The 23,294-nt window shown below is 48.3% G+C and overlaps 1 protein-coding gene and 1 pseudogene across 1 annotated transcript in view; one reads left to right on the top strand and one right to left on the bottom strand.

The window, feature by feature from the left end:
• LOC149357238 (uncharacterized) overlaps nt 1-10,929 on the bottom strand; it is a 60,833-nt gene extending 49,904 nt beyond the window's left edge. Inside the window, exon 1 of the mRNA XM_089576546.1 lies at nt 10,792-10,929. Within this exon, the coding sequence (XP_089432672.1) occupies nt 10,792-10,929 (138 nt within the window). The remainder of the gene's footprint in view (nt 1-10,791) is intronic.
• Nucleotides 10,930-16,688: 5,759 nt separating this feature from the next.
• Nucleotides 16,689-22,484, top strand: LOC149357240 (aurora kinase C pseudogene; annotated as a pseudogene).
• Nucleotides 22,485-23,294: the final 810 nt, after the last annotated feature.

The raw sequence follows: 23,294 nt of genomic DNA on the forward strand, positions 1-23,294 counted from the left end.
CGGCTATGGGGCGACTTGGTTTGGCTAGCCACGACAAATTGGGTCGAGACTAATTAGTCATGACCCATGAATAACTAGTCATGACCCATGAATAACTAGTCATGATTGATTAATTACGAACTAGTTATGTCCGGTTAATGACTGGCTAGTCATGACAAACCAGTCATGACTAGTCATGACTAACCAGTCAACTACTAATGGCTGGTTAATGACTAACTTGTCATGACTGCTTAATAACTAACCAGTCATGACAATTAGTAATTGGTCATGGTTAGTCATGATTAATGCGTCATGACTAATGGCTAACCAGTCATGACTAGCCATGACTGGTTAATTACTAACTAGTCATGACTAACCATTAATGACTATTTGGGTCATGACTTGACCCATGACTTACTAGTCATGATTGCTTATTGACTAACTAGTCATGTCTGGTTAATGACTGGCTTGTCATGACTAACAGGCGATGACAAACCAGTCATGACTAGTCATGACTGGTTAATGACTAACTAGTCATGATTGCTTAATGACTAACCAGTCATGACTGCTTAATGACCAACTAGTCATGACTAACCAATCATGACTAATTGGGTCATGACTAATGACCCATGACTTTCTAGTCATGATTGGTTATTGACTAACTAGTCATGACTAGTTGGTTAATGACTAGCTAGTCATGACCAACTAGTCATGATTGGTTAATGACGAACTAGTCATCTCTGGCTAATGACTAGCTAGTCATGACCAACATTACTAGAACTTGGTTCTAGTAACTATGGTCATGACAAAACAGTCATGACTAACCAGTCATTAACCAGTCATGACTGGTTTGTCATCACTGGTTAGTCATGAATAGCTAGTCATTAACCAGACATGACTAGTTAGTCAATAAGCAATTATGACTAGTTAGTCAATAACCAATCATGACTAGTAAGTCATGGGTCAAGTCATGACCCAAATAGTCATTAATGGTTAGTCATGACTAGTTAGGAATTAACCAGTCATGGCTAGTCATGACTGGTTAGCCATTAGTCATGGTTAGTCATCACAGATTAATCATGACTAACCATGACCAATTACTAATTGTCATGACTTGTTAGTTATTAAGCAGTCATGACAAGTTAGTCATTAACCAGACATTAGTAGTTGACTGGTTAGTCATGACTAGCCAGTCATTAACTGGACATGACTAGTTCGTAATTAATCAATCATGACTAGTTATAACCAGTCATAACTAGTCGACTGCTTAATGACTAACCAGTCATGACCAATGCGTCATTAGTCATCGCTGTCATGGCTAACCAGCCATGACTAATGACTAACCAGTCATGACTAGTAATGACTGGTTAATGAATAACTAGTCAATCATGACTAACAGGTCATGAGTGATTAATGACTGATCAGTCATGACTGGATAGTTAGTCATTAACCAATCATGACTAACTAGTCATGAGTTAATGGCTAGTTGAAATGCTAAATGAGTAGTGACTTCAAATGCCAAAGGCCCTGGTTTGATTCTCAGTCTCGACAGTTTTTAAGGCGGAAACCTTTAATGCCTCATAATGTCGTTAGTAGACGCGTCGGCAGCCGTGCCGTGTCGACAGACGCGTCGGCAGCCGTGTCGTGTCGACAGACGCGTCGGCAGCCGTGCCGTGTCGACAGACGCGTCGGCAGCCGTGCCGTGTCGACAGACGCGTCGGCAGCCGTGTCGTGTCGACAGACGCGTCGGCAGCCGTGCCGTGTCGACAGACGCGTCGGCAGCCGTGTCGTGTCGACAGACGCGTCGGAAGCCGTGTCGTGTCGACAGACGCGTCGGCAGCCGTGTCGTGCGACAGACGCGTCGGCAGCCGTGTCGTGTCGACAGACGCGTCAGCAGATTCTTCCGCCTTTCGGCGTCACTGCTTAAAAGGTTCAAGTTTCCAGCATGAATAAAGGCGCATCTAGTGAATGCATGGGTTTCATAAATAAAATCAAAGGAGTAAAGTCAGGAAAAGGAAAATAAAAATAGAAATAAGAAAATGAACAAAAATAAAAACAAAATAAAAATAAGATGTGAAAATAAAAGTAAAAAACAATGAAATTAAGGAAAGTAGCAAAAATAAATAAGAAACAAAATATGAAAAATAAGAAAGTAAATAAAAACAAACAGTGGCCAGGAAACGCTTTCGCCTTGCAACACTTTAGAGAGCCAAAGTGCCCCCTGAATTTTTTTTAAGCAGTGACGCCGAAACGAGGACACATCTGCCGACACGGCTGCTAACGACAATATGAGGCATTAAAGGCTTTCGCCTTAAAATTAACCGAGAAGCAGACGACACAAAACGGTTGTCGCGAGCGCTCTCTTTAAAAAGGGCGCAACAGGGCCAGCGAGCCGCACCGAGCGGCGACGAGCGAGCAAGACTCGATCGCAGCGCCACTAGTTCGCGCGACCGCCACTTGGGACAGCTCTCCGGGCAGAGCTGTGAAACTGAGTTTGTTCTAGTAACGTTGACCGCAACCAGCCGCCGCACCGGAACGTGTGCAGCCATTTTGGATTTTTGGATTGGCTTGTTTCAGCTCGTCTCGAGCTGGCCTAGGAGTGTGAGCAAGGTAAGCCATCATTTGGCGCCACTCCCAGGCCCCGTCACAGTTCCTGCGCCATTTCCTGTCTCAAGAACCAATATCAAGTTCTATATCTGTGCAACGGCTTCAGCGGCGATATATAGCGTTTATATTTAGATGTTACTAAAAGGTCTACACACACGCAATCTCTTAAGATGTCCTTTGATTCTGCGCGATCCTTCTCAAGTAAATAAGTCACAATCTTGCACAAATTGATGAACTACGTTGTGCACAATTGGTGGTTGAAGGATATGCCGTGTTGGCAGCTTCTGACGGGCGGTCTAGGTTCCTGCTTTCGTGCGAAGCCGTGCTCACCGATCGACCCAGTCGAACATTCTGGCGGCCGGTGAGCACAGCCTCGTACGATTGCTGGAACCATGGCATAACTAAATAAAAAAAAAGTGACATTCTGGAAGTACGCCACGACTGCTCAAGCGTGTGCTGATTTCACCAAACGGCAGAGGACAACTGCTTACCTTACGCTTCAATGCCGCTTTTGTTACCTACCCCTGTAAACCACATATTTTAGTACTGTTTATCAAAAATGTACGTACCTGCAACACCAAAATTAGAATCCAGACCGAGGTATAGTACGTTTTGCAGACATCCAGCTGGACATTTACGAGATATTTCATTGTGGACGGTGTAAGTACGCCCAGTCCACGCAGTCTAGACGTCTATATAAAGAGAATATGACTACACATAGACCAATACCCGGGTTAAAATTTCTAACTGGTTTAAGGAACACATTTCCAGTCTTAAACCAGTTAAGACTGGAACCAGTTGCAATACCAGATGCAGCTGGCGCCTGTTGCAATTCCAGATTCAACGGGGACCTACTGCATCCTAGCCACAGACTTCCCTATGGAGGCATCAGGACCTCCAAGCACTGCAGCTAGCTTTAGCGGCGATATATAGGGTTTATATTTAGATGTTACTAAAAGGTCTACACACACGCAATCCCTTAATATGTCCTTTGCTTCTGCGCGATTCTTCGAACGCAAGTAAGTCAGAGTCTTGCGCAAATTGATGAACTACATTGAATAAAATTGGCGGTTGACGGATATGACGTGTTGGCAGCTTCTTACGGGCGGTCGGGGTTCCTGCATTGGTGTTCTGCATGAGCTGATTTATTGATGAATGACACATTTTATTATAGTACGAGGGTCCCTAAAGATAAGAAAGATAAACACAGAAAGAGAAGTGTAAAAAAGTGCATGATGTGATTAATCTGGTGGTTGGTAGAAGGAACAGGGAAGGGCAGGAGGATGAAGCAGATCTGAAACGAAAAAGAAAGCACAAGCAGAGAAGTAGAAAGTAATATAAAAAATGTGAAAGATCCCTTCCCTTAGGTGACTAGAAAAAGGAAAGTTATGTTTGTAAACAGAAGGTGTAAAGAAAAAAAGGAAAAGTAGGGGCAAAGAAAAACACAGAAAGAGAAGGGAAAAAAAAGTGCATGATGTGATTAATCTGGTGGTTGGGAGAAGGAACAGGGAAGGGCAGGAGGACGAAGCAGATCTGAAACGAAAGAGAAAGCAGAAACAGAAGCAGAGCAGTAGAAAGTAATAGAAAAAGTGTGAATGAGATCCCTTTCCTTAAGTTACTAGAAAAAGAAAATTTATATTTACAAACAAACGATGGAAAAAAGAACAGTAAGGGACCGTTATATATACATATAAAAAATGGTAGAAAAGGGGAAATTAGTAATAAAAAGTAAACATGTATTAAAGAGATAAAAGAATAAATAAAGAAGGTAATGCTTGAGTATGTACTGAAAAAGGGTATGCACAATAAACATGTTTCTGTATAAAAATAAAATAAAAAGAGAGAAAAAGAAAACACACTAAAGAAAAAGAACCAAACACACTCATTCACACACACAAGCCACAGCGCGCGCCTGCCGAAGGGGCGGACACGAAGATGGTGGTTAGAAAGGTTTGATTGGGTGAAAATAAAACCTTCATGATAATGTCCTTGCCGCATTCCATGCGCCAAACACGATATGAGCCGACAACCAAACACCACGACTCAAATACAGTGCACGGAAAACAGGTCAACCTGTTTGGATGTGCGGCGGTGTCTGCAAACCGCAAAGAAGAGAGGCCAGATGAAGTGTTGAAAGAATAAAGAACACCTTTCAAGAAACGGTTAGAAAGGAAACGAAAATAACAGGTATGGGACGAAAAAGAAAAAGATAAAAGGTAGACAGTCAGAGGCACACTAAAAATTTTGTTGTAAAACTACCAATAGAAGGCAACAAAAGAAAACGAAACATACAATTAGAAAAGCTCCTGGCCTCTCTTCCTGCAATGATTTGCATCGCGATGTCGTGTGTGGTACCTGCGCGCCGAACCCGCACACAAGTACTCTCAGGTTGAACATTCGTTCGGCGCATTACCTACCGCCCAGGCGGCCCGGAACGTGCGGGAACGCGACGGAATCAAGCACGGACCCTGGGGGAAGACTAGCGGACGGTCCGGTATTATCGCGGTGACTAAAAAAAGATCTCAAGACCTCCCAAGCGGTCAAAAAGAGCAGGCGGGGGAACCGCAGCCGAAAAAAGCTAAGAGAATTGGCGGCAGATTTGAAAGCGGCAAACAAAGATGAGAAACGCAAAGAACAGACGATCGCCGGCGCTCCGAAGAAGCGCAGCGCGAGGACCAAAAGAAGAAGATGAAGAGTTCATGGAAAATTTCGCCGCCATCGAAAAGACAGGCGCAGAGAAGAATAAGAAGTACGATCGCATCGCGGCCTGAGCGGCGGCGCCCTGAGGCGCAACGCAGGCTGCGACTTGAAAGAAAAAGAAAAAGCGCGGCTCCCCGCCCGCTCAGCGCCAAAGATCGCGTTTGGCCTGTGTCTTGGCCCATCCCCCGCAGTGGGTACGCGCCATTATTTAGAGGTCAACAACAACAACAACAACAACAAGGCGCGCCATAATCAGTGCGAGAGCTCAGTCTCGATCGCCACCCGTTCCATAAGAATGGGGCAAGACAGCGCTCCCGCAGGATGCGGCGGACCCTCGCGACCCGCCCTGCGAAACTCAGCCCAGGCCACCGCCGCGTCACCTGCGCGAACCGAGCACGTCACAGCGACGTGGCTTCCAGCACATTTCGTTCAAACAGCTCGCTCGGTGTGCGCCGACTGCCTACAGCCGCGGCGCGAATGGCCGTAGGCTCCACAAAACGTGCGCATGGGTACGTGTAAGTCCTCTGCGACCGATGCAGAGGACCACCGAACTGCGGAGCGACTGACAAAACGTGTTTTGGCTACGTCGCGCTGTCTAAAGGTATATCGCCGCGTCGTCTCGCGCGGGTCCACGTCCAGCCCCGGGTTCTTCGCGTTCAGCTGGTCGATTACGGCTCCGTCCGCGACGTCAGGATGTACACCAGAAATCCTAACGTGCGGCATGCGGCGCTCGGCCACTCGCACAGTCATGACCGCGCAAGTGACCTCGTTGGTCTGGACCGCGCAGCGCAGGTTTTCCACTGTCGCCCCATCCCGCGCAGAAACAGTTACGCCCGTCGCGGTGGGCCGCAAAACGACCGGGCCGATGCCCGCTTCCTCCGGATTTATATTTTCTTTTAAGGAGGTTACGAGGTCGCTTGGCGCGACCTGCGACTGCGCCGATGAGGTCAGAAAGGCGACGTGGTTTGGGACTTGCCGTGAATGTTGGTTTGCGGCCGCAGGCGACTGCACCTCCGCGGCGTCCAGTGCCGCAGAAGGAGGCGCCCGCCCGCGCAAGACGTCCGCGAAGAAAGGAGCGGGAGCCCGGGGCGACAGCTCGAGGCGGGCCTCGGCCCGCGCCAGACGCTCGCGCAGGACCGCGTTCTCCCGTTGGCTGGCGGCCCACATGTCATGTATGTATGCATGTATGCATGCATGCATGTATGTATGTATGTATGTATGTATGTATGTATGTATGTATGTATGTATGTATGTATGCATGTATGCATGTATGCATGTATGCATGTATGCATGTATGCATGTATGCATGTATGCATGCATGCATGCATGTATGCATGTATGCATGCATGCATGCATGCATGTATGCATGTATGCATGCATGTATGTATGTATATATGTATGTATGTATGGATTCTTTATTTTTTTTGTTTACTGTGTTGGCAATTCTCATTAAGAATGGCCACCATCTTTACCTACGGTTTCGTACAATTCTAACCCCATGCCACATCTCTGCTTTTCAGCCACCAATCCTCCAATCGCTTTTTGCTGACTTCCAGTGCAGATTTATTTACATGACCATTGTTATCTTTAAACCCTAGGGCCTCAGGAAGAGTGACTGCGCCTGCATCGACATCCGGATGGATACCGTCACATTGGATACCGGATGGATACCGTCACGGAGGACCTCCGCACGACCCCTGGCGTCGGCAGCCAGGGCGCGGAAGTCCGCGCAGTACTTTGCCAGAACAGCCACGAGGTTGACGACCTTGTTGTTCGATGTGTCGTTAATCATCAGCGAGAGTCGCTGCTGGATAAACAGCGCGTCGCTGGGATCAGGTAAAGGGTCAAAGCCGAGACCCAGGTGCTGAGCCTGGTCCTGGGCAGTCGCAGCAAGATCGGCAGGCGTCCCAGAGAGCGCCGCCGTGTCCGAAGTCAGGGGTCCATCACTTGTGAACCGGGGAAGGCCAGAGGACAACGCCGCACCATCTGAGGACGGATCGTGCGACTGGGCATAGAAGGCGTCCCTCAGCGTGAAATCTGTCGCCGTAACGGAAGGACAAGAACAGCGGTGAGCCGTATTCTTAGAGCATACAGGGACGAACACAGTGGACGGCCAAGGAGTACTGCGCTTTAAAAAGATGAGTTAATCGTTGCTGCAGTAGTTGTAGACCCCTTCTTGAACGCCAGGGAGGTTCGTGACGAACTTGGGTTGAGCTGCTCCTGCGACAACATTAGATCCAGGTGGCGAGAAGCAGGTCTAATGAACTGCGTTGCAGCTCAAAAGCCGCGCCTCACAAGAAACCAGAGAGGAGAGACTCAGCTGCGCCAGAGCCTTCCAGCAGTGGTCTCCAGAGGAGTTGCCGGAAGTGATTTTCTCGGATGAGTCCACATTCTGCACGCGCTGGGACCAGCAGCAACGTGCGTGGCGCCCGCTCAACAGCAGGTATGACCTGCCATTCTTACAGCTAATGAAGTATGCTTTGCAACACATCATAGTATTGAGAATATAGCGCAGCCTCGTTTTTCCCTTTTGTCCGATTTGGCGTAGATTCAGTACCGAATACGAAGTAGGTTATTCTCTCCTGCCGAACAGAAGCTTCAGCAGAGTGTTGGATTTGTTATGTTAGCGCTACTTGACTTAAGTTTGGGAGCCGACATATGCTAATGTTTGTTGGAACATCTTTGCTGTCCTATGCACAGGTATCTCCCTGACTACACCCACAACGTGCTCAGCAGTGGCCGGTGTTCAGTCAGCGTCTGGGGCGCCATCAGTAGGGACGGCCTCGGCGCACTCGTGCGGATCGAGGGCTCTTTCACCGGGCGGAGGTACTGCGAGATCCTTAGCGGTCACATGATTCCCTACGTCCTGGACGGACTGTTCCCGGATGGCTGCTGCGTGTTCCAGCACGACCGCAGACCCGTGCACAAGGCGCGTGCTGTAAGCGACCTTCTTGAGCGCGGCGCCGTGCGTCAGCTCCCGTGGCCGCCTAACGGGGCTGACCTCAACCCCATAGAAAACATCTGGGGAGTCATGAAAAAGGAACTTTCCTCAAGGCGCCTTTGTGGTGGCAAAGCTGGCCAGCTCTGGCATGCCGTCAAAGAGGAATGGGAAACCCTGCGCCGACGTCCAGATCTAGTGGCGGCACTATATGACTCTATGCCAAGACGACTAAGTCAAGTCATCGCGGCAGACGGCAACTTTTCGTCTCACTAAGGTCACTCTGAAGAATGCCAGTGAGATATTTAATCTGCTTTCGCAAATAAATTTCATCACTGACAATAACTTTTGTGATTCGTCTTCCTAAGAAACTGTTCGGGACTGAACTATTCTAAAGAAATTATCGTGAAAGACTACGTATTGTGGACCCCAATTAAAAAAAAAAATGCAGATGTTTTGCTGAACAGAATATCAAGCTTATTGCGAGGACAGTGCCAATACGACAGCTTCGAAAGAGAAGCAGCACCCGTAGAGAAGTTCGCAGTCTGTTATCTCACTGGCGTGAAAAAGCGCCCGTCACGGTGGCTGCGGCGTCTTGGACCGCGTTGCCTAAAATCCGGCTATGGTGGATGCAGGGAATTAGCAGTAACATCTAACATGAGGGCAATATATAATAGGACAACCAAAAACAAAACTCCGACTCGTTTCTTCACCAAGCCGCGGTTTGACGGACTGCGGCTGTCCAACTGATCTGCCACAGCCCGATGTGCTCGATGAATAGGCGATGCGCGCTCCCCTTCGTCGGGACCGTCAACAGCAGAGCACTGAACGCAACACTAGATATTTATCAAGCGCGACAAGCCTCCGCGCGAGGGCGAGGGCGAAGTTTGTTGTCGCTCGGGGCACACTGGCTGCCAGCGAGCGGCGCGAGATAACAGCGCCTCTGTGCTGCCCCGCAGCCGCTCCGCTACCCTGAGCGACAGCCGTATCAGGGCCGGAGAAGTAAGATAACCCTGCTAAAAAAAAGTTGTATGATGCAATAAACTCAGTTTGTCGTATAGGTATCATACAGTTATTATACAAATCATACGCAATTATCATACGAATGTCACACATTTCTGCAATATCATACAGCCATCCTACAGATGTCATAGAATATCAGTAAAATTATAAGATCTTTCTGTGATGAAGCCTCTATGATGTTATTGCATCATACAACTTTTTTCAGCAGGGAACACCTGGTAACAAGAAGCGGCGTGGGGGTGGGGGGGAGGAGGGAAATGCAAGTAACAGAGCCAGATAACGCCTGAAAACAAAAGAATGGGTGGGGGAGCGCGCCACTGCTACTGCGTAGGCAATAACCATCCTCGCAGGCCGGCGTAGTCGCTGACCTCATGAACGCTGCCGACAGCTTTGGGAGGCGAGGGTTCCGTTTCAAAACTCGCCTCGTCCCCAAGCGTGCACGCACACACAAAAAAATGCGAGGAAACGAATTATAGCGGGCTGACTTTGCCCGCCAAAAGGTCGGCGTTTGAAGAGATAGCGTCGCTTTTCGCGGTGAAAACCAAGAGTGGGGCTCAAGCCGCAACGGAAGGATTATGGGTCGCAGCCCATATAGACGCGGACGCTTTATCAGCCCATTGGCCTTCGAAATCATCGGCTATACATAAACGAAAAGCGACGACGCTCTCCGGAAACGACGCAACTAAAGGAATTGTTTTACAGAGCACCACAGGAAAGAACGTTCGTTTGAGAGCTTGGTGGCTTTCATTGACGCGTCATTCAGTGGAGTTGCCGACATGCAGAGGAGGCAGACGTACGCTGCTCGCTCATGCTCAGTGTAGTAAAATGATTATGATAGATAAAACTGGTTTCGCAACGATATGACACCATGTCCTTTGCAAACAAGAGTGTCTGGGAACTAGCGTATTCGTGCACTGACAGAGCGGATAGATGGTGTTGTATAGATTTTAAGCTGGGCGCTATAAATGGGAATGACAGCTCGTAGTGCGCAATATGTCATGGCATTGCCACGAACGGTAGTTGGCAGAACTCGTCCCGGCTGGTGTCAGGTGGTATCGCGATAGTTCGGAACGTGCTGTACACAGTGCAATGAAATTGTGCTAATGCATTGCAGTCGCGCATGTTATAGAAGCATTCACTCTCACTGAAATATTAGGGCGACTTAGCACGCAAAGATTCCGTCATGCAGTTATGCCGACAGTCAGCAAGTAGCTAAAAACCCCTGCTGTTAATTAATAATGGTACACACGCATGTGGCCTACTGAAGTAAGCGACAGCGATGGCGCAGCACTTTCTGTCATCCGGCGAAGGTCGCGTGTCGAAGCCTTGAAGTCCTCTGCTCGAAAATGCAGGGAGCATACAACGCTCCATTTCGTCGGTAACCAATTATCCAAACATTGGTTACCGCCAGCCCATCGTTTCCTGGTTGCAGGACCATTCGGAAACCTGCCGGGCAATATTGAAAAAAAAAAAAATACCCATTCGGCTCTTTTCTATCAGCGCATGCTTGCACCGCTGGCACTATTGAACAAATATTCACTCACCGGTGGAACGAAACCTCCGAAGAAATGATTTCTGTGCGTCTCCTGCACCCGGGCACACAGCACTTCATAATGCGGCGCACGCCTGAGCGCGTTCAGCGTTTCGAGAGATGGTTTGTTTAACCGCGCTGGTCCGCGCATGCGCCCGCGCGGCGCTGATAATTATCACAGCACGCCATCACGTGATATGGTCACGAGGGGGGAAGGGGGCTGTCTTCTTTTTACATGCTTTTTACTTTTTATGACTAGGCTTCAAGGTTCTCGCGGACGCTTCTTCAGTTTTTTTTTTCTCCATGCGTGGGAGGGCCGCGTCTCCCATCGGGCTACGCTCGCGGTCTACAGGGTGCCGGGTGTAATCCCAGAGAACCTTACGGCCCTCTTGTAGCTTCTGCTGTTCGAATTCCTTTTCATCGCGCTTTTACCTGAGTGGTAAGGGAAACTCTAGTGTCGTCCTATGATGTTTCACGGGCGACTCTCGCGTCTTTTTCCTTCGACCGAAGTAAAAGTGTGACGAAAAGAAATGCGCACAGCGGTGCGCCTAGGCTCCGCTCTGTTCACGTTTCTTTCCATCGCCCCTGTACGTGAGATTCGGATTTTTGCGTTGCGTTCTTTGCGCTGCTTGCGTACTATCGCGCTCAATATGACTTGCAACCTTAAGCAGCGTGGCTGGAACGCTCACCGGAATCATGGTGAAGCCGACAAGCGACGTGCTTGAAAACAAAACGAAAATAATTTTGCTGTTCCACGACTTAGTCTTCTCCTCTGTGCCGTCTGGTCTTGGCCGTATTGATTTTGTTTCATTCCTTTTGCCTTCACCTGTCATGCCCGATAAAACCGTGGGCCAAATCGCGCTTGAATCACAGTACGGCTGGAGCGGTTTTGACGATTTCTGCCGGCGTTGGAGGAGCAGTGCACATTGCAGTTGGAAAACTCGGTGCTTCAGCTCATATTTACACCCCGGCCTTAGCATAAAGACGTCGGCCCCAGCATGAAACAACGCCTGCGCAAGGCTACACGCAAAGGCACCTGTGAGAATTAAGCAGCTCAGATTTCGATGAGCAGACGACGCGGGGGATGCGCCTGGCTGCTGGAACAGCAGAATCCTTTCCACTTAGCTTTCAGGCGCGCTGCTTGTCGGCCCCACCATGCTTCCGAAAACCCTGCGGCCACACGCTCGCGGGTTGCAAGCCCTTTCGAGCGCGATAGTACGTAGCGCTGACGCTGAGAACATGGCGGCGCCCTGCCCGCCCGCTTCACAGCGATAATAGCTTCGTCTCTAATCCCTCGATGCGATATCGCCCTTTAAACTGTTGTATTCGCCTTCATTTTGCCCATTCTTGCCCTCGCATAAAGTTTCAAGTGACAAATATATTTTGTTTTCAGATAGAAGGGCGATATTCCAGCTGTTAAGCCTGACAAAGTAGCGTTTTGTGCAAGTATAGCAGTGTTGTCGGTAACGCGTTACAAGTAACGGCGTTACCGGTAACGCGTTACTTTTTTCGGTTACTTAGTAACGTACTCGTTACCTTTTCGGAATTGTAACGCGTAACGTACTTGCGTTAACATTTTCCGGTAACGTGAGGTGTCACGCTACTAGTTACTTTTTATTTCAATTGTCCCCCTTCGCCTCTTTTTCAGAAAAAAAAATGCCGACACTGATGTTGAAAATAAACGAAACCTACGGGTGCTCTCGACGACCCTTGTTGCGGCTCGCATGAATGCCAGAAAACACCTGCCCTTGAAGACGCACTCAACTAAAAAAAAAGCACGAACACGCATTCACACACTTGTCTTCACCCCCAAACCACACACACACACAACTCTCTAATCAGTGGACGCTTGCCCAGCCACCAATGGACCATTTGCAGAAATCTGTAAGTCAGTTTCTCGGTAAGGTTGTTTTCCAGCCAAAAGGTCTCGTTCCCAGGCGACACTCTCGCATGCTTTGTGGAAGAAGTTCCCTCTTCTGTGTAAACTCAGGAATGTCGTCACTTTACTTCAAGATGGCCCCAAGAGAGCCGTCGAAAGAGTACAATGGTACAGCACAGAAAAGGGGATTGCAGTCGACCGGCTGTAGCACCGAAGTAGAGGAAAAAAGGAAATGGGCCATTGTTAATTTCTGTGCGGGCAGTAGTGAATTACCTCACACTAAACTTTCTAAAAATTTTCTGCTGAACAACACTGTCGCTCCAACTTTCTCCCGTCATAGTAATACCCCCCCCCCCCCTTTCTGCCCTAGCCAGAACAAGGAACAACGCACGCCCCACAGCACTGGGACTAAGGACGGCCTCCCTCCTTTTCCTGCCTAGACTCTGTTGCAAGCAGAGTACGACCATCCGGAGTTTCCATTCGCTTGAAGAATAATACCTGTGTTACACGGCAGCTTTCGAATGACATCCGAGTCGAATGACATTCGAGAATTGGAATGACATTCGGACTCGACGGACTCCCGCGGTGCTACACGACACTTTCCAAACGCATTCGAAAGCATCAGCTCGTTTTCAGTGTAGAACGACGACGACGGCGGCGGTCACACTAGTCCGACAACGACACTGTATATATCACGCTCAACAGCAACATGGCATTATAGTGAAATATCTAGTTTACTATAATATCATTGTAATGGAACAGATTTGTCAGGCCAACTACACCGACGAATCCGATCGGCGGACGGTCAGCCTTGTCGGCGGCTGAGCGAAAGCACGATGATTAGGCGGCCGTGTGAATATGTTCGCGCTTCTAAATGAGCGATACGAACGGCTACATTTCACATGTGCACACCTGAACACTCACCAGCGATAAGCGCTTGCCAAATTAATTTCAGTCGACGACGGCTCCCTTCCCTTCCGCGACGACTAGGCCTAGCGAGTCCGCCGGGTTGGATCTGTGATTGCGGTGGTTGTGAAGAGCGAATCACAAGCTTTGGCGAATGAAAATGGTCACCGAGTGTAGTTTTGGCAACAGCGACCTGAAATCAACTATTGCTTACACCGCAGGGCACGTATACGATCAACGGCAAACGCCGATGTGACCCAGACTGCGGAGTAGGGCTTCACGGCTAGCAGCAGTCGTCGCCGTCGCTAGCTTGTGGATAACAAGTTAGGCCGTTCCAGTTAAAGCGAATGGTCGCCAAACATACTTCTGCATGAAGTAGTTTGAAATAAAGTACTGGTCACGTCGGAGGAAGTCGGGACAAGAAACGAGAAGTGCCGGTCCTGCTCGATGTCAACAACCCGGCTGTCGTGTTTCTCAAGCGTGCGATCGCATCATCGCTTCCGACACATTGTCGCACTGCGTAAACAAGCACGGGTACAACTGGTAAAAAAGAAAACAGGTTGTTTAATAGAACTAAAACACAGATTACGTTTTATGTCATGAAAAGAGCACTAGCTGTTCGTACGCAGCAATGTAAACAACAGTATGAGTACAGTCGTCCTCATCGGCGCACTCCTGTGAAAATTTCATGCTGACGCGGTTAATGTTCGTTGCTGTAATATTATCTTCAAGCATTCCCTCAGACAGAGCACGAGCTATTACCTAAACAAACAGCAGAAAAAAGCGAGCAGCGGGTATCGAAATGAACAGCCACAGAGCCGAAAGCAGTCGCTCGGCTGTGGGCGGGGCGAAGCGACGGCAGCGGCGACGGCTATTGGTCGGTTCGGGCTCGAAGGCATTCCAAAATCTGGAATGTCTCCGCGTAGCTCCGTCGACTCGAATATCATCTGAACCGAATGCCGTTGAAAAACTTCGTGTAGCAGCGTTGGTTTGGCAGTCGAGTCGGATGACATACGGTTGGAAGGCATTCGAAACGCCCGTGTAGCAGGGGTATAAGAGCGTGTCGTCAGGGTTTGAGACCTTTTGGTTGGAAAACAAGCCTTGCAGAGAAGACGAGTTATAGGTTACAGTTACAGCGAAGACGCACTGATTAAAATTTATGGGCATTGAGTAACGGCAAAGTAGCGTGTGATACTTTTTTTCGGTATCGGTAACGGTAACGTGTTACCTTTTTTTGTAGGTAACGTAGGGCGGTAACGCGTTCTTTTTTTCTTAGCGTAACGAGTAACGTATTTAGTTACTTTTTTTTTGGTAACGCCTACAACACTGAATTATAGCGCCTAACAATGCGCTGACACCGTTCGACTGGCTTCGTTCTGACTCGTCTTGTACTAGAGTGGCTAAAGCAGCGTCTGTATCTGTTGGTAGGCGTCGCTAGGGAACAACGCGCGGCGTGCGTCGCGTACGTGTAACTATAAAGGTTCCAAACGAGATGCGCGTTGGCTAGGTAGACTTCTCACGTTTGCGGACGTGAAGTCGTGAAACTAAAACAGCCTAATATTCGTGCGCGCATCTGCGTGCGTGTGCTTGGTTTGGTTTATGGGGGTTTAACGTCCCAAAGCGACTCGGGCTATGAGGGACGCCGTAGGGGGGGGGGGGGGGGCTCCACAAATTTTGATCACCTGGGGATCTTTAACGGGCTCTGACATCGCACAGTACGCGGGCCTCTAGAATTGTGTGTGTGTGTCTGTGTGTGTGTGTTGTGTGTGTGTGTGTGTGTGTGCGCGCGCGCGTGCGGGTCTGCCAGAACTAGAAAGCTTTTTCGTCTGTGATGCTTCAAGTAGTCCCCTACTTTGTAAGTTCGCCGTGTTAGCGGCTGTCTTATATCACATCTTTTTTGTACAATTCTACGTTCTACTGGTTCGTATTGTCGAGGTATCGAGGTCCTGCCGTGCTCCCACCGTTGTATTGCCGTAGCGCCGGCGCGGCGACGACGGCAGTGCATTCACCTGCGGTTGCGGTGGCCAGCAATCCTGTCAAGGCGGCAAGCAGCCAAACACTCAATCTTTATCCCACCTTGGAACACAGCTGCACCAGCGAGGGGATCAGCCCCGGTACACGGCTTCTGACCCGAAATACGCGGGTTCGATCCCGGCCGCGTCGGTCGAATTTCGATGGAGGCGAAACTCTATAGCGGCAGCAGGCGCTAGCAGTGAAATCGGCAAAGCGGACTTTCTGCGCTGCTATTAGCTTTCGTTAGTTGCTCTACCAGTCTCACCAGGTTCCACAAGTCAATATCTTGTGGGACCCATTAGGCGGCAGCGAGCGCATTTTTTCACCGCCATGCATCGAGTGCGAACGTCGGGCGATAATCGCCGACCTGCACTCATTGTTTTAGTGGCATAAGCTGTGACTCTGATTCCCTGCAGTATCTTGGGGTTACTTTTATCAGGACCGGATCTATGGGTTTTACTGGGAGTCACAAATTCTCTGTGTGGGCCGCCAAACGCAGGGGTGAATGGGTCGGGAGCTCTCGAGTTTTGCTCGGGCACAAGTTTGCAACATATTGGTTTCAAGGACACAGAAAACACACAAGAACCACGCTGGCAAATTTGTTTCAGAAAGCCACTAGGAATGCATCAGGAAAGTCCACCAGAAAGTCATGAGAAAGGCATATTAGCCTAATATCGAAAGTCATTTGAGTTTCTAAAAACAGTCATTAGATGTCTTTTTAAGGGTGTGCCTCCAGAGCAGCTCAAAAAAGTGACCAACACAGTACTCGTCGAGTTCAACGACCGACGTCACGCTCGAATCAAAAATGTGGCAAGCAAATGCATCGCAAGAGGTAGTATGTTTCGTCCGCATGTGAGACGCCATACTGAAAACCGTGTCGGCCGGCCAGAAATCGCGGCACCTCGAAAAAATTTTTTAACCGAAATGAAACATCCGTAATAAACTAATGACGATTTACATGAAATAGAACCGCGAATAAGATTCAACCCTCGGGGCCAGGGGAGCTCAAGCCTTGGAGAGGGCGCGCCTCCTATCCGGAAACCCGGGGCAGCAGTTTTGGGCAGTTGCCAGGACTAACCAGCGAACTGTAGAGGAGCAGGGTCCCACCCCCTATGAAGCTTAGTGTTGTGGACGTAGGAAAAAGCAAGCATCGGAGGTTGAACTCAGCCGGTGGACACGTGCCCCGGTGCCTCAGGGCCCATACGATCCGTGTTGCTGGTGGGGCGACTGTGGGCTCGTCCGAAACTAGTTTTTATTTATTTTTTTCAAGCGCGTTTACAGTGACAGATGTCTGCTCCCTTCCGATCACAACACTGATTTCAACAATGTTTCGAAGTATCGATGACAGAGTGTCTAGTATGTGTATCAAAATCAGTTCCTGAAATGTGTCTTGCCTGCATTGCATTGTCAGGCTATTGGATGTCGGTACTGAACATACTTTTTTGAAGTATCGTGTCCATCCATGCTCAGTGTGGACTTTAATGCCGAATGACGCAGCGCCCTGGTTGCATTTCCCACTCGCGCTTCTGCGGCTATTCTTTGAGCGCGCGCTCCCGCCGTGTCGTCGTTCGTTGCTTCGTTTCGTTTCGTAACACGGCATGGCCGCTGTCTATGCACGTGACCATATGAGATAAATAAAGAGGCGCACTTACAGCTGTGCTTGTTGCCACGTGTCATCAAAAATGAGTGTTGTGCCTTTTGTCTTTTGTTTTGTGCTGTGCATATACGTAAGCAGGCGGGAAATCCAACGCGCCCTGATTTTTTAAATCTCGCTCCGGTCATCCACGAAAACGGCCGTCCGAGATTCTGGCATTCTACTCTAAACAGGTTATGCCTTCGCCATGCACGCCAACGTGTTCAGGCAGCCCTTCATGTTCCCGCCGCTCTTATGAGCGGTCGTAGTGTGCCGGGAACAGCAGGTGGAGCAGGCGACATGTGATCGCAGGCATGGATGCATAAGCTTGTCTAACAATCGTAGCCGCGGGAACCCCGCACTTGACGTCACTCGCATCGCACTCTAGGCGGCGCTGTTTGTAGGGCGACTCATGTTCCTGTGTTCACAGTCCTGTCTTATGACTGTGCCATCTAATGATGGTGACCGACGGGAAACGCAATGCTGCAGCTTACAAAGCAACATTGGCTAAATAACATCATTTTACGTCAAACATCATCAGGCCTGATGCCCTTTGAGCTGTAAATCCATTTTTATTGGTGAGTGGTGAATGCATGAATTTGACCATTTGATTTGTCTATTGGCTGCAGGCTAATTTCACGGGAGGAGCTAATCAGCAACTCTTTGTCAATTGCTGCTCATAAATATCATGAATACACTTGATGCTGCTCCAATTTTTGCTGCACCTATGTTGATGTATCGCAAGAAGGCTGGAATTGTGATATTGTGTGCTTGTTACAACCAGAACACCCCAATTACCCAAGAAATATAATGATGAAATATTAATTTATTTGTTATGTGCATTGCAAGAAAGTGTGGTAATTATGCATCATGAAGTCCACACAGTAGAAGTAAATTTACCAGTGATTCAATTCTTAGTAGGTAAGAGATCAGGCCTATTGTGTTTAGATGTTGTATTTGATCTGCTCACCCACTCATTGCCACCCTCGATCCGCCTTCCTACCCCTCTGCATCCTCCAAAAGCTCCACCCGCCACTCATATTACCGCCTCCGCCCATTTTCACTCTGCAGAAGAATTCTCTCCTGTGTGTCAAGCCTCGGCCTAGAGTAAGCATTGATAAGAGTAAAAGCATCAAAGTAACCATCCACGGAAAATCCAGCAGCTTTCTAATTGTCGCATCATATGACGGGTCGTGCCGCATTTTCTCCTTTTTTTTTTCCCGTGTTGGTCACAGTGACAAAAAAGCTCTGCTAACATTTAAATAATTTTACAGAAAGTACACGTAAATCCAACCACAGGCTGGCTGTGGCTTCCAAACAAAAGGCCTCCGTAAGTCCCGTATTAATCGCAACCACCAGTATTACACCAAAAGCAAAAAAACAAACAAAAAAAATAAAAAAAACAAGAAAAAACTTTTGGCTTCCATATGTGCGATGTGACCAGTTCCTTGTTTCCGTAAGCATTTCTGCTCACTAGCGCTTTTAGGCTCTCGATTCTGATGGAATTGGCACCTGTCTTGACAGGTGTAGCATGAGAGGGCCCTCACGCAGCTGTCCCCGAGTGATGGTTCATTCGTTGTACATTCTCACTTTTTCAAGGTGCTTTGCAGTGTAAATGTGTACCTAAAGGGAAACGGCCCAAACGACATAGCAGTTCTTGGTAATCATTGCCGTGCTTGTTTCATTTCCTTCCCTTATGAAGTGAACTATGAGCAAATAAAGCCTGCACTTGAATTTAAACAACTTCTTTAAACACGTAACCTTAGGAGCCGGTGGCGGCAATAGCAAAAGACGTCTATATTGGTTAAACAGTTTGATTTATTAAGAAACAACATTTTTTTGGGCCCCTAAATTCAAACGCCTGATTTCAAAAAGAAAACTCTGTGATCGCAGTTTGCAAGCGTGCGGAGAGTATGCGCCAGCCTCAGAAATCAGTGTTTAATTATTTGTTCCATAATCTATAATGTTCTATTTTTCGTGAGAAAGGCCCTTGACGACGATACCACTGGTAAACGTTGAAGAAGGTACCTTAATTTCTGGACTACAGTCCGCGGACTATACATGTTTAAAATGTTAAATTTTGCGTCACCGGGGCGGACTATGGTCTAGAAATTACGGTACTTTGTGCTCGCCCACCGTGCTGAATTAGAGCAGCTTCACCATTTCTTTTTTAGTTCATCATATCATCTTTTTGAATAAAATCTCCGCTATTAAATAACCTTTGGAAACAACGTTCGCCAATCGTGTCCATGGTTGATTCCACGGAATGGGATGGGACTGACCACCCTCCGTCAAACTTGCTCCTTGCTCTCGGCGTTCACCAGAATTCGTAGCCGGACGCATTTTGTCACTGCCTCATCTTACGCGACTCCTTTGAAATGATCCAAGCGTTCTCCAGCGAGCGGTACAGTTTAAACAGAATTCGTCAAACGTTTCCACGTACCACGGGCGACAGGTAAGCCACAACCCAGCAGGTAGCGTGCCACGTGCCGTAGTCGCCAGGTGTGGATGACGTCACAAGGTCACGTAACCTCTCTCGACCAGTCGGAGAATATCGTGACAGAGAAGCCGTAACTTCTTTGCGAGATGAGAACCAGAATGCTGTCGATTAAGATTTGTTTTATTGTTTTGTTTTATTGGGGGTTTAACGTCCCGAAGAAACTCAGGCTATGAGGGACACCGTAGTGAAAGGCTCCGGAAATTTCGATCACCTGGGCATCGCAGCACAATGCACGGGTCTCTGGAATTTCGCCAGCACCGAAATTCAAACGCCGGGGCAGGGATCGAATCCGCGGGTTTCGGGTTAGCAGCTGAGCGCCATTACCACTGAGCAACTTCGGCGGCCTGAAGAGGAAACCCCAGCGGCTAAGGCAATCGGCCCAATGCTGGAAATATATTGGCAAAGGCCGGTCCTACAAAAGAACAGAGTGAAACCATCCATTTGCAATATTGGGCCGATTACGTTGCATTTGAGAATGTACTTCTCACTTGGGAATGCACTTGGGAATAATGTAATCCTGCACAGCACAGGGAACTCAAGACGGGTGTGTAGGACCTGAAAGGGAAGGTCCGCAACCTGCGGTTCTAGCACGCCTAGAAGGAGGTTCATGTACGTGCAATACGTGTGGACTATTCTCAGTCTTCAGAGTTTCCTGTCCATTCTGAGTCAGGCTAACAGGGCTTCCGCTTGTGCATGTGCATCACGAGTTTCCAGTGTCTGCCCGTCCAGGTTCTCAAATGAAACATGTTCAATATCTACCGTGTCTGAAAGAGCAGCTGATGCTGCATCGCGAAGAGCTATGCCGTCACCTACTATGTTGCGATGATGAGAAGCCCTGCAGAGTGTTATTCAGCCCCTGCGAATAGGTATAGCCAATTCAGTTGATTTAATTTAATTACATAAGTCGAGGCAACGCCGGAAGGCATGAAACAATCACTTCGCGTTTCGTTTATTGCATTCCGTTGTGTCTGAATATCCTTTCGTTTTCATGTTTATTTGAGTATTGCAACTTGGTATGGTACACGGTGGTGCGCAGGCGAGTCGTGCCGAGAAGGGGAAGAATCTCATCAAAGGCAGATCACTTGAGCAGCATGTCGAGCTCCCTGATGATTGTACACGGACATCCATTAAGGGCCACGAAGGTAGAAAGGAAGGCAGATGCGGCGGCGGAGGCAGCAATACCGTGGAGTGGTGTAGCTTCTGGCTTGCGGATGTACCTACGCAGGTAAGTAAGTAACAGTGGCCTCGCACGGCGCAAGTGCTGCGAGTAGATAGAGGCGGACCATATCAAGGCGTGCGCCGGTTGGAAGAAAAGAAGTTGTTTTTGCATTCTGATCTCGAAACGACCCTTTCGCTTTACTTTTCTTTCAAATTTATTTAGTGATGCTTATTTTTAAATATTTTGTTTTACCCTCACCTTTTTGATTCCTCAAATTTCATTCTCATCCCCTCAAAATCTCTCAAAATTCATGGTTCACTTCCCGAGATTCTTCCATTTTTATTTATGAGCTGCTTGAGACAAATCTGAATGAAATTTTATCCTGTTTGGGACTGCGTTAAACCTCGGCCAATCCCCCACCATGGGTATGTGGCACCGCTTCAGGGGCAACAACAACAACAACAACCCGAAGACCGAACCTTTCTTCCACGCGGCTCGTGACGCTTCCTCTTCCTCGCGCGCTCACAACGTCCAGAGGTGGCGCTGGTACAGAACATTCTGGGCCGCTGCTGAACTGCTCTTTTCAGGACGAAGAGACGACCGGCAAGCGCACCCTGACTCACCTCGAGGATCCACGCATCTTGCACCGGCTGCTGGCGGGAGCCCGGGGCATGCAGGTGCCCATCTCAGTGCTGGTGGCAGTGTGGCACGACGTGGCAGACCTGGTGTTCGGCCACCTGCTGCTGCTGTTCCTCATGCTGCGGTCCGGGGTGCTCCCAGACCACCGGGTGAGCGATGGCTGCCTGGCCTACCCGTGCATCGCCCTCCACAACTTCGAGTTTGGGACACCCTTAGGCAAAGGAAAATTTGGAAACGTATACCTGGTGCAAGAGGAGAAAAGTAAATACGTCATTGCATTGAAGATTCCGTTCAAGTCCCAGCTGAAGAGCAAGAATGGTGAGCACCAGCTTCGAAGAGAGATCGAATTTCGGTCACATGTCAGTCATCCTCATATCCTGAGGCTATATTGTTACTTCCACGATGAGACTAGGGTTTACCTTATTCTAGATTGCGCACCCAAGGGAGATCTACACAAGGAGCTCACCAAAGGAAAAATGTTTGACAGCAAAAAATTCGCGACTTATATCCACCAAGTTTGGAAGGCACTCCAGTCCTTCCACATCGAGAAAGTCATGCACCGTGACATAAAACCAGAGAATATCCTGGTAGGTTACAGCGGTGTGCTCAAGTCAGCAGACTTTGGCTGGTCCGTCCATGCTCCTTCTTCAAGGCGTGAAACCCTGTGCGGTACCATGGATTCCTTGCCACCCGAAATGCTTGAGAACAGCGTCTACGACGAGAGAGTGGGTCTCTGGGCTCTAGGTGTTGTGATCTATGGGTTCCTAGTCGGAAAGCCTCCTTTTGAATCGATCTCCGCCAAAACTACCTATGACAGGATCCGACGTCTGGACCTCCAGTTCCCTGCTCATGTCTCCAATGAAGCCAAGGATCTCATTTCTAGGCTGCTGCAGAACGAGCCTAAAGAAAGGGCAAGCCTAGAGGAAGTGATGTCATACTCATGGATCACTAAGAATGTTGAGTGTAGTGCCTTATAGATTAACCTTTCTAGTGGACTTGTACATGAGTGCTTGCCCAGAAGACTCCTATATGATGCATGCACCTGGGGAGAAGGCATCTGGCGACATGGAGGCAAAGCATTTAAAAGGAACATTCTAAGACAAAAAGGAGGATGCTTTCAAGACGAATCTGTATCAGACAAAGTGACTTTTAGCTTCGTTCCAATTGTGGACACTCGTCGACGATACATATCGAAAGCAATGTTTTTAATATACGTTTCGAATTGATACATTTGTAATTTTAAACAAAATCTGTATTCAGTTATTCACTAAAATTCCAGCACGATTTATGCAACCCTGCTTTGGGAGCGTGCACTGGTATATACTTCGATATTTAAAATGATCGAAATGGCCAAAACACGTGGAGACCTTCTTTACCTCATTCTTAATGAACAAAGTGCGGTAGCATAGAGGTTGCCTGCTATGCTCTATACAATAAGTGTCTAATATGTGATTGCATTTTCCCAGCGAAACCCCAAACATATCGCATGCATGCGTGCGTTGCATTGGATTATCATATGTGATTATACTAAACCAACCACTCAAATGTAGCTTAATTCACTGACTAAACTGATTTAAACGGCAAGTACAAAGTTTTTCTAACTCATCGATTTTTTTAAAACTCTTATGGCACTTTCTGCGCAGTTTTTGGTTATTTGTGCCGAATTTGTTATTTGTAAAAACAACTTGTAAGCACTAAATAACTCCTCATCACAAAACAAAACTTGAGCAATTGATGCAGTGTATTTGTGAGGGAACTGCGTGCGTCAGATTGTATTGAATCCATAG

The sequence above is a fragment of the Amblyomma mixtum genome, chromosome 3 (genome assembly GCF_055824585.1).
Source record: "Amblyomma mixtum isolate Tamu chromosome 3, ASM5582458v1, whole genome shotgun sequence".
NCBI classification, from domain to species: Eukaryota; Metazoa; Arthropoda; class Arachnida; order Ixodida; family Ixodidae; genus Amblyomma; species Amblyomma mixtum.